Consider the following 12089-nt stretch of genomic DNA (forward strand, 5'->3'; position numbering starts at 1 on the left):
GCCCAGCTCATGAAAACTTCGGGCTGGGCTAACCCGCCCATTGGACGGGCTCGGGGCCGAGCAACAGCCCGATGGACTGGGCGGGCTTTGGATGGGTCTCCGGCCTTTGGACTAAATGATGACCCTTAGTTCCAACCTACTTAAGACACGGATAAAAAAAAAAAAACAATTTCTTTAAAAGAGTTTTTGTTGATTAATCAACAAAAACCTTTTCAAATTATGATATCAAAAACCCTTTTAAATTCGAAACCCTTAAATTCTTATATCAAAGGGTTTTTATTGATTAATCAAAAAAACCCTTTGATATCAGAGTTTTCTTTAAAAGGTTTTTGATATCAGAATTTCTCTCTTTTCAATTTGGTTAGACAAAAACAACTGGAGGAAAACCGAAGGCACAGCTGGTTAAAGAATACAAGGACAATTTATGCACGTATATTTTTTTGTACAGTTGTGGACCCTAGTTTGTACCAAAGCTTTGATTTTTCGGGCATGAGAGGCCAATAGGTTTGTGGTCCATTTGGCCATCAACTAGCTATAGAGCTCTCCAAGAGTGTTCAACTTTTTCACTAGAGTAGGAATTGGGGTCGCTACTGCTCTTTTGTCCCACCTTCTTGTCTCGTTACGGTAAGGCAATCAAAATGGCATATGAATCGTCCACTTGATTGAAGCCGCGAAGAACATGTTTGGAAATGAGTAGACACGTGAACAACTCAGTGACTCACTCTAGGATAACAAATGAACAGAGCCGCTCGAGATTTGGTTTGATAAAAGCTCGTTCGAGCTTGACTTGAGACATAAATAAACAAGCTACCTCAAGCTCAAATTCTAGGGTCGTTTTGCTATCAAGCCGAACACAAGCCAGTAGAGGCTTGGCTCGCAAGCCAAGACTTAATAGACTTTTTAAGTTAATTACCACAATTAGCATTAGCATTTTGATGCTTTGATATAGAATCCTCACAAAAATATATTTACATGTTATTATTATTCTAAAATTGGGATTATTTTCTTGTAAAGTATTAGGTCTATGTAACGATATATATACGTTTTTTGTTACCCCGTTAAGGCTGATGAACAAGTTCGAGCTCGAGTCAAGTCAAGCCCCGCTAGGCTTGAGCTCGACTCGATAAATTTTTACTGGGTTTGAGCTCGAATTCGTTAAAAACTTAATAAAAAACTTGAGCATGATAAAGCTCGGCTCGTGTTGCAGCCTGGGAACAAGTTTTATTTTGCCCATTTAACCGGACGAAAGGCAACTTGTTCACGTGCCTATCAATATCCTACACGACTGTTTTATTTCAAGTGGTCTTTCTGGGTTCTTTGATTTTGAACTTTTCGGATTCCTAATTGTGGACCCAGATAATTGAATGAATTCGAAACATTAGAAAATATAATAGTGCAAATATTTAGACCCGTGACCTAAGCCATATAATGCATGTGCGTGTGCTCTTACACATGCTGGAGCAAAAACATGAGCATGATCAAAGCTTCTTTCAAAAGGATCTTAGACGACTAAAATTTAATAGAATGAGTATTGAGAGCTGAAGTACATGAATACTTCTTCTGTCCTGATTTATTTGTTCAATTTTGGATTTTCAACTGATTAAGGAAATCAAATCTGATCCATTGATTTGAAAATTTACATAATCTCATCTATTAATTTTGAAATTAAACAATCAATTTGAGACATGTATAAGTAAAACGAGGACAAACAAGCCCGTGACCCCTCGGTGCATCGATCCGTCACGAGTGCATTGTGGTAGAGGAACGTACGTACAGATATCTTATCTCTAACACATCGGGACCGCCAATCAACCCATAACCCCTGCCATCTCTCTCCCAACCTCTCCTACACCACATGTTTAATCATGGAATTCATTCATTAAATTCATGATAGGAATGTTGAGATGTTTGTTTTTAGCAGGTTGTGAGCCAAGTGCCAACCCATCGTTTTATTTTGTTTTTTTGGACTGTGCCAGCCCAGTCTTCTGTTTGCGGTGCCCAATGATTTTGCAAAAGTATTACGTGGTATTGCTTTTAGCACTTTTCGGTCAAGTCCAAAAGATTAATTAGCAAAGTGTCAAACAAATTCAAGGCAGTGGTACAGAAATGTAGAAGCTACTACGAGACTAGGTTTTTTTTTTTCCGACAAATCAGATCATCCTAGATATTATATATTAAAAAACAAAGTACAATAAAAACGGACACTATCAATCCGAAAAATAGAAAAAACAAAAAAAAACGAGGATATGTTAAACACCCGTAAAATTTAGTGTACGTACGGTATGCACTTTTTGTGTTATGACGATTGACAAAATCTCGTAATTGAATAGCAAGATACTTGTATGTTGAACAGCAAAAATTCGTAAATAACATTACAAAATTCATAAATATTACCACAAAAATGCATGACTTTGAACCTTCTTTTCTTACTACAAGATTTATAAACAAAACCACAATTCGTAAAAGTAACCCAAAAAAATCCGAAAATAAACCACGACAAAAATTTATATCTCGGGACATAAAAATTCATAAAATGAGCCACAAAATTCATAAATATATGGTATACAATACCATTCACCCAAAAGAAAAACGAGCCACAAAAATTTATAAAATGAGCCACAAAAATTCGTAAATGACTTTTCCATGCAAAAGATATCTTATTCTTGTAAAGCAATACATACTGTTCACTAGTATTACACTACATGTTCCCTAGTACTACAATACATGTTCACCCTACCCAATTCTCTCTCATACGGATGAAAAACCGCACGAGGATGTTGTCCTTTTACATAATATCCCCACCAATTAATAAAGAGCAATGCGAGGTAAACAAAAAAATGAACCCCAAAAAGATAAATCAACGGTACAGATTTACTTTTTAGATAATTTCGGGATACATTTTATGCCTGTATTCTTAGACTTATTTTGATTTACATAAATTATTGAAAGGTGCTCACTTCACTGTTTAATTGCATTAAGCTCAACATCATCTAGGGATTTCTCTTCCTTAACCTCAACACTCCCCTTATAATGGTACCGCCGGGAAACAATCAGAAAGTAACCCATATTCAGGACCCCCATCGCCGCAATTACGTAGTAGAAGTAATCCACCCTCCCCTGATTAATATCGTTCGTCAGCCAGTCCGGCCGCCCGTGCCGCCCGGTGACACCATGCACGAGGGCCAATAGAAAACTGCTGAGGTAATTAGACCCCGCCAAGGTGACGAAGAAGAGAGAATTAGCCACGCTCCTCATGTTCTCGGGGAACTCCTTGTAGTAAAACTCAATCTGTCCGATAATGCTGAACGCCTCCGAGAATCCCATCAAGATAAGCTGCGGAGCCAGCCACAGGACCGATATGGGCGCGACGCCGTCTTGTCTGCCGTGCGACACGGCCGAATCCCTCCTCATCTTCTCGACCAGGCCGGCCGCGACCATCGACAGGACAGAGAACGCGATCCCGATCCCGATTCTCTGGAGGAGCGTGATCCCGGAGTCCAGCTTGGTTATCTTGCGGAGGGCGGGCACGAGGACCCGGTCGTAGAACGGGACCCACAGCCCGACGGTGCTCATGGAGATGATCACGAGGGATCCCGGGGGGATCTGGAACTTCGGGCCGAGGTGGCGGTCCGTTTTGAGAGCTTGGGAAAGGGTGAATGTGCCTTGCTGCGCCATGGAAGTGAAGCAGATGATGCCGGAGGCCCAGACTGGGACGATTTTTATCAGGCATTTGACTTCTTCTATCTGCTGGATGCTGCAGAGGGTCCATGGGTTGGAACGAGACCCGTCGGGTTTTACTTCACCGTCCGTTATTACAGCAGCTTTGTTCAAGAACCTGAATGAATAAAATCATCGACAAAATATGCTAGCAATTAGACTAGGATTAACGAATGGTAAAAAAAAAATAGACTCGATCATATTTGTGCAAACATTATAATCGATCTCAAGGAAAATGCTAAGCTCCACTTTCAAAGATTCATCCAAAGCCGGACCAGGGGCAAGCCCTACAACACGTCGGGCTTGGGCACCCCCCTATAATGGGGCAACTACAAAAAAAATTATATACCCAACAAGAAAATTTTGCTTACCCCACAACATCTCAGGCTTGGGCAACAAAAAAAAAAAAAAATTGTATAGACAACAAGAAAATTTTAACTTGTACAGTATGTGTTTTTGTTATTTATAACTTAATAGTAGGTAGACAACCAATTTTAGAGCTGAGCTTGGACAACCCAAACATCGGAATCGTACTAGATTTATCGATGTATCAAAAGTAACCTAATGGTGGAGGGAACATTAATGCAGGGATGTATGACTCATGAGAAGCAAATGGGATATCCCTTAAATTGGTTGAAAATTGTACTACTATGTTTCTAGAACATTTTTTTTGATGGGATATGTTTCTAGAAATTGAGAGGTGCTACACGTATGTCCACTTCAGCACAGCAGTTGGTGGTACAAAGAAAATATACTACTAGTAAATATTCCTATGGTTCTACCTAGAGATTTTTACATTAAACAATGCCTACAAATTAAAATGAGGTGCATTATGTATGGAGACTTCAAACTGATGTGACGTGTGCCCACACACGTCAAACGCATACTTGAATCGGCTCCATATTTTCCACTTTCTGAATTTAGGGTAAAGAGAATTCGGGACCCTTTTTCAAAATGGTGTCTCTTGACAAAATCATGGTGATTGCCCCCAAGAAATAGTAAAGGGATCGAACGTGACAGCGAAACCTTATCTAACGAGAGAGTTAACCTGTCTTAGTGAAGTTAATTTCCTACATTTGCTAAATACTTAATCCTTATTAACTTGATCTTGTTACCCCTTGTAACAAACATGCGTGAACCATTTCACGAAGTACGTGTCTGGATAGTCCAAGATCTCGATAGTTAGCTCTCGCTTTTCCGGTCGAAAAACAATGTCGACGAAGGCGTGTAGGTGCGCTATTCCACGGTGGGAATTGTAACTTTCCATGAATTTCTAATTGTTTACTTACCGGTAGAAACATCTAATACGAAACAAATCATGATTTACTCATAATTACCTGAATTGATACGTGAGAGGGAGCTTTGTCACCGTTGTTCCCGCTAGCGGCGGATCGTAAAACACCCCTTCTCCGTCTCCCCCTCCCTCTCCCACCGGAACCCCAAGCCCGCGTTTCTTGTAAGCCGCGACAAGCGCCTGAGCGATGCCGGAGAACACGCTCCCCTCTGGCTTCACGTACACGTAAAGCCTCGTCCCGAAAAAGAACAGCACGATAGACCCCAACATGAGCGAAGTCGGTATTCCAAACCCCCACACCCAGCTGATATTGTTCTGAATATAAACCACCACGGTGAGAGCGATGATCAAAACCACCATGAACGTGGTGTAGTACCAGTTGAAGAAGCTGTTGATTCCCTTTCTGCCCTCATCGGTGGTCGGATCGAATTGGTCCACGCCGAATGGAAGGCTGCACGGCCTGATTCCGCCGGTGCCGACTGATAAGAATCCGAGGGCCAGGATTAAGATGCCCAGCTGTGATGTTGTGGGGCCCGCACACTGGTGGATTTGGAGCTGGTGTGGGGTACATGGCGGAGGACGTAGTTGAGGATTCCAGGCGATTAGGGTTAGGGTTAACATTCCCTGTCAATTGACCACCAATCCAACAAAATTAAAGACGAAAAATTTAAAAAGTAATCAAAAAAAATTTAGTTTTTCATCAAACTTTCGAGTATTATTGCTTCGTCACGATGAGAGAAATTTAAAAAGTAAAAATCAAGATCGAAATTCAATTTTTTTAAATAAAGATGAAAATTTTGGTTTATTTTTGTCTTTATTAAAAAAAATTGAATTTCGATCATAATTTTTTACTTTTTAGATTTCTGTCATTATGATGAAGCTATAATCCTTAAAAAAATGATGAAAAACTAACAAATACAAAAAAAAAAATTGAATAAGAAAAAAAAAATCATTTAGCTTATAGTAATGCCAAACTAGGCCATGATTGTTGTCGGAGCAGAATGATTGATTCACGTGGATAATTAGTCTGATCAGTTAGGCTCAATATAAGGAACCCTGTTACAGGTACAACAATAGTTGTACAGCAGCTGCGTACAGATGAATTTTGCGTCCGTCTTGGGTCCCGCAAAGATAATCGGATCCGCTCATTTTGTTTAAAACATTTCATTTAGGGTCCCTGTAAAAAATCATTTCAATCCGATATCGAAAAGGGTGTTTATGCATCATCCAACTTACTTCAGAATTTAGCCTAAATTTTGAAGCAAAGTTGGATGATTCATAAATACCTTTTTTGACATCGGATTGAGATGATTTTTGATAGAGACTCTAATTAAAATGTTTTGAACAAAACGAGCGACTCTAATCATTTTTCCAGGACCCAAAACGGGCGCAAACGAGATCTGTACCCGGCTGATGTACAGCTTTTGTTGTACTGCTATCTTTACTGCAATATAAGCTCTGCCTTCACCTTTCTGTATTTTTTTATGTGAGCTATGTATGTGTGGTCATTCCACAAGTACCCTTGGATTATCCAATGCCATAAAAGGATATTTGTAGGGTGTACAAGATTCAACATACCAATGGCCATAAAAGGATCCCAAAAAAAATAAATTTAGGCCTTAAACTAAGGCACTCATGGCGTCCCTTCCACGCGTTATTTGAAAAAATAAATATTACAAAAAGTCATTTAACTCACTAAACTGATTAAAGAATATCATATCAAGGTTCGATTCTAGAGATTAGGCTGTAAGAAAAAAATTCTTATCAAATTTTTTACTCTCGGTGTGAATGATAATTGAATTGAAAGAAGAATTAGTTGAAATACGTATAAACTAGCCTACTCCTTACCGTCGAAAATAAAAAACCCAAAAGAAAGAAAACATCGATAAAAACACGCCATAATCTTGTCACATTAAATGTCTTGCAGAGTATGGAAATGCGTGTAATATATGGAGGGATAGAAAGATGTCACTGCAAATTTTAAATGAGTCATTTTCAAGATACATAAAATAAAAGGAGTGAATGAAACATAGGCTTGTCTGCAGGCTGCAGAGGTGCAGTTGGAGTGTTTGCAATCGTCAGATGGTATTTTTAATGGTCGAGATTTAAAAAATTTTTTTTGGAGTTCTCTTCGGAAAAATTTTTTAAAATCTGGACCGTTGAATACAAAGATGAACGGCCGTGATACAATTGCATGGGCTCTCTGCAGTTGGACTGCAGAGAAGATGGGTCGTTAATTTACGAGAAAATAAACGGAAAGGGAATTACAGAAACACAAGAAAACGACGATCCAAAAAAAAAAGAGGCAAGTAAACAAAAATGGCACGTACCAGAAGAGAAGCGAAGGAAGAAAAACCGATGGTCCAGAACCTCCCGACGTACGCATCAGAGACGAAGGCACCAAGCAAGGGTGCAAAATTAGTCACACCGGACCATATGTTGAGGAGGTTCGCAGCTGATGCCTGGTCCATGTGATACACCTTCAGCAAGAAGATCATGAAGTTTCCCAGCAGCCCTATCGTAGCCAGCCTCTCAAAGGTTTCGTTCCCTGCATGCACAAAATTCTCATGTAAAGGAAATTTTTTTTTTTAAGGCCTGTTTTGACCTAATAATTAAGCCGGATTAGTTTTTTACTACCTCTGTTCCTAAACGAGACTTTTAATTTGGTGTCAAGAAATTTAAAAAATTATGCACGAAAGTGCCTTATATTTTGGTTCAAAAATTGCTCGTTAAGACATGGTGGACAGGACGACTATTTAGGAATGTATGTAATCTGGAGGGAAAAAATTGATACAAACTAATAAAGTCAAATTTTTTAATAAAGAAATATCACAGTAATTCGTAGCACTAATAATATTATCAATACTGAAGTTGTAATCTAATATTGAGGTGTGTTCTATCCAACTGTTGGTTGAATATTTTTTTTTTATGTTCTCTTCTAGCAACCAAGCTCCTGTCGCTTTGTTGTTTTCCCCCTCGATGTACCCCTGTCAGGATTTTTAAAATATTTCGTTTGTTGAGAAAAAATAATAATATTATCGATCCAACTACAAACTCTCGTATGTATTTTGTTTTAGAATGTATAACTTTTTAAATCTCGTAGTAATATTCTTAGTGTAATCAGGACTGCTTTTTGTATTGTAGAGATTTCTCTCTCTATTATGTATGTGAGTTTATAATCTCGTTTACCTCATTTAAATGCACATAATTAGTAGTATTAGACGCGCAGTTAGGTACGCGTGTCCATGTAAATGTGAAAATGGAGAGAGAGAGAGAGACCTAGGACAAATGGCATAGCCTTCCATCCTCCAGGCTTTCTTCTAGCTTCCTTTGCACTTGACAAAACGCCACCGTGTTTTTCCGACGTCTCACCATCACGAAACGGCGACGGCACTCTCGACGACGACAACAAAGAGCTGAAGGGTAAGCATTTGTTCCAGCAAGCTAGACAGGAGTAGCTCGACTGCTTCTCAGTGCCCTTGATCACCTCCATTTCCTTCTTCCGTATGATGATCAGGCTGAGCTGAAATAATGTGCGCCACTGGTCCTCATATTTATACGAGGAGAGAGAGAGAGAGAGAAAGAGAGAGAGAGAGAGAGAGAGAGGGGGGACGGGATGATTGAGTGGCTGACGTAAAGATGGTGTGAACAGGAAGATTGGCATAATAGTGAACACCTGTGACTTGGAGTTTACTCTTTTCTAAAGTCTTATTTTCAAAATCTTTTCAGTGTTATCAATTCTTTTGAAACTAATTCATATTAATTGGAATCTCGTAAGTGTGCAGTGGAATTGATTTTTCAAAAATGAATCGAAGTACATATAAACTGACTCAAACACGTGAGTTATTAAAAAAAAAAAGTGAACATGGACACATCATAACCATGGTAGTGCAATAATGAAGACAATCAAGTGTGCTATTTACCCTCTTGACCTTCATTAAAAAAATAAAAGTGTGCTATTTAGCCCGGCCTTTTTGTCACTACGTGCAAGGACAAAATTCCGATCACAGATTGCGAAGTCGTATTGGGCCAACATGACATTGTCAAATAGATGTTTGTACCCACCACTTGAGTTTGGGTGCTCTCGCTCTCTCCAGCTACTTTTAGCTAGTAGGAAAAAAAAAAAAAAAAAGTATTCCCGTAAGCAGTGATATATATTTTTAACCACGGGACTGGTTTAGTAGATATATATTTTTTATCGAAACGTATATTTATTATATTATAAGATTTTTACTTTTCAATTTATTATATTTGTACATTAAAATAATTCTTTAGGCTACATCAATCACGTGTTTTTTTTTTATGAAAGAAATTGAGGAATGATAAAATAAAATAACCGGTATTAATTTTATCAAATCGAACCAAAATTATTGCAATCATAAGTAGTAATACACAAATAATTATCAGTAATATTCAAAATCAGGTATATGCAAAATAAAAAATTTAAAAATTGGAAGCTCAGGGAGCTGAGGCCCGCCCTGGGGCGCCCCAACATAACTCCGCCCCTGACTAAAGACAATATAAAGAGCAAGGTTGGAGATGCTTAGTCTTATTAAGCTCGGATCCATGCACGAAAATGGAAGCCAAAAAATAAACCTAAAATCGTAGCTCGCATGCTTGAAGAGACCGTCACGTTAATTTGATGGGTGTTAAGGTAATAAAGTCTCACATTGCTTGAGAGTGAAATGAGTGATCACTTAATAACATTTGGAACCTTTTCACTCATTGTCAATTAATTTTGAGATGGACATAAAGTTTCTTCAATGGACGAGAGAGAATCCTAACCCTAGCTAGTCCACAAATAACACACAATCTTTTATCTTTTTTGGAGGACTCTTAAAGAATGTCGCCGGCCAAGTTCTATCGCAAAAATTATTTTTAAGTCATATTTAAAATTTTTGCTGTTAGGTTTTAGTTTCTTCTGATCATACCGGCATCTTAAAAAACCAGATATGTATTACTCCTAATTAATACATAATAAAGTTTCTCAGATAAATATTGTTGAAAATACGATCATCTGTCTTTTCAAATTGTACCAGCCAAATGTAGGCATGCAAGGTATACGATATTTCATGCAAGCTTATAATTAACCCGAAAAATCATGTGGCCTCTATTAATTAAAAAAAATATATCATTATTCAAGGGGCACCGCCACTTGCTCTTGGTCTACTTACCTCAACGTGTGTAGTGTGGGAAAAAACATCAAAGACAAGCGTGTAGGTTTCATTAATTTTAATGTGCGGTAAAAAAAGATGTTTCAGTTAGGCACCACTTGACAGTGTTCCAGGAGCATTACATAATGTAACGTCTCGATTTTTTGGAACGTCAATTTAATAATTTTTCAACATTTATTAAATATAATTCATTACAAGCTAAATTCTCCTTAATTTCAAAGTACATTTAACAAATATGATAGAAAGGGTACCAGGATAAATTCTACTCTTCGCGTCATTCTTCTTCATTGGCAAGTCTCTGAGTAGCACCGTACTCCTCCAGCTAGTAAACTCTGTTCATCACCTAGGTCTAGCATAAAATGCCAGGGCCACAAAAGTAGCACCATGAGCTTTTTAGCCCAATAGCTAACTCCTATCCCTATGTCTCATACACTAATAAAAATAGCATATAATAGTTTATCTTTTCGCAAAAATTTCACATCACAGAGGTAAACAGAGGAGTCGGTGTCTTTTCAAAGTTATCGTATCGTATCGTAAATTGTGTCATCATTTTTCAAGTATCGATTCCACTTTCCATTATATCTCTTCAAGCACTTGGTTCCACTAACCATCTATCAGATTTCATTGGGCTCTCAGGCTAATTTAATTTTCTACCCAAAAGCACTGATTCCGCTAACCGTCTTTCAGATTCTATCGGGCTCTCAAGCTCACACACGCACACCCGAGCCATGATTCCGCTAACCATCTTCTAAATTCTATCGGGTTCTCATGCTCACACATGCACACCTAAGTCATGATTCCGCGCGCTAACCATCTTTCATATTCCATCGGGTTCTCATGTTCGCACACACACACCCAAGCCATGATTCCTCTAACCATTTTTTCAGATTGCATCTTTTTTCAGATTGCATCGGATTCTCATGCTCACACATCATTTTCTTTTTACTTTTTATATTCCACTTCTCATTTCTCATGTCTTGTAATCATGCATCATTTTCTCGCGTTCACATTATTCTTTCAAAGTTTGCTACAATCATGCAATAATAATAAATCACTAATTTTATGCATTTCTATTTTCGACAACATTAAAAATTATAACATCACAACTTATCAACAAACATGCAATTAATTAAGCATTACAACAAAAAATCAACTTTTCAACTTAAACAATTTAATCATGTGATATCATAAAAATAATAAATAAATAGTTAAACATATAGCACATCAATATTATACTTAGGTAAGTAGATAGGAGGTTTCTACCGTTTTTCTTGGTGGTAGTAGGTTACAGATTCGTCGTGTCGAAAACGGAGTGAAGTCGCCTCGGTTGAAATTTGATGAAAAGAAAAATAATTTTCTTTTAACTACGAATCCGAACAACTTTTAGATTTTGGAATTTATAGATCGAATAGTGGTTTTGAGTGGTGGTGGAAAGGTGGCAAGGTAGTAGTGCTTGGAATTTTTTTTCCCCCTCTTCTCTCTCTCTCTTGGCCGACTCTCTTTCTCTCCCTCACTTTCCCTATCTTTAAATAAATGCAAGAACAAGGAAGAAAAGAACGAAAAACTGAAGTGTTAGTTGTTGTGCATGTGTGTGAGGCTATTTATACTAGTGAACCTAGAATCTAGGTCATATCTAAAAAATCAAATCAAATCTAGATCATAATCTTATATAATCTTATATTCTCTAATAACTAGGGTTTGTCCGTGCCTGAAGACACGGAGCAACGTAATTTTGAACACAATTAAAATGAATTGCAAAACTATTAGCCACCCCTGCCAACGAAATTGATTTATATGGAAATATATATATTTTTAAATTAAGTTCAAAAAGAGTTTTTTTTAGTGTATGCTCGTACCCGAAGACACATATCGAACAATCAGAAAAATGGAGTCAAGAGAGAGAG

The 12089-nt window shown here is 37.9% G+C and overlaps 1 protein-coding gene across 1 annotated transcript; it reads right to left on the minus strand.

Moving 5' to 3' along the window:
• Positions 1-2637: 2637 nt before the first annotated feature.
• Positions 2638-8556, minus strand: LOC131311256 (protein NRT1/ PTR FAMILY 2.13). The gene is made up of 4 exons (XM_058338618.1): positions 8291-8556; positions 7342-7559; positions 5055-5635; positions 2638-3835 (listed from the first exon to the last, which is right to left on the minus strand). The coding sequence occupies exons 1-4, from the start codon at positions 8502-8504 to the stop codon at positions 2959-2961; spliced, it is 1890 nt and encodes a 629-aa protein (XP_058194601.1). The 5' UTR covers positions 8505-8556; the 3' UTR covers positions 2638-2958.
• Between the last annotated feature and the right edge of the window lie 3533 nt (positions 8557-12089).

This window comes from Rhododendron vialii, chromosome 12a (genome assembly GCF_030253575.1).
Source record: "Rhododendron vialii isolate Sample 1 chromosome 12a, ASM3025357v1".
In the NCBI taxonomy this organism is placed as follows: Eukaryota; Viridiplantae; Streptophyta; class Magnoliopsida; order Ericales; family Ericaceae; genus Rhododendron; species Rhododendron vialii.

Excerpts from the sequence above, each read along its gene's own strand:
- LOC131311256 (XM_058338618.1), bottom strand. The coding sequence starts at position 8,504 with ATGGAGGTGATCAAGGGCACTGAGAAGCAGTCGAGCTACTCCTGTCTA. Across the intron at positions 7,560-8,290 it reads GGCTATGCCATTTGTCCTAG|GGAACGAAACCTTTGAGAGG; the intron begins GTCTCTCTCTCT and ends TTGTGCATGCAG. Across the intron at positions 5,636-7,341 it reads CTTCCTTCGCTTCTCTTCTG|GGAATGTTAACCCTAACCCT; the intron begins GTACGTGCCATT and ends GTCAATTGACAG.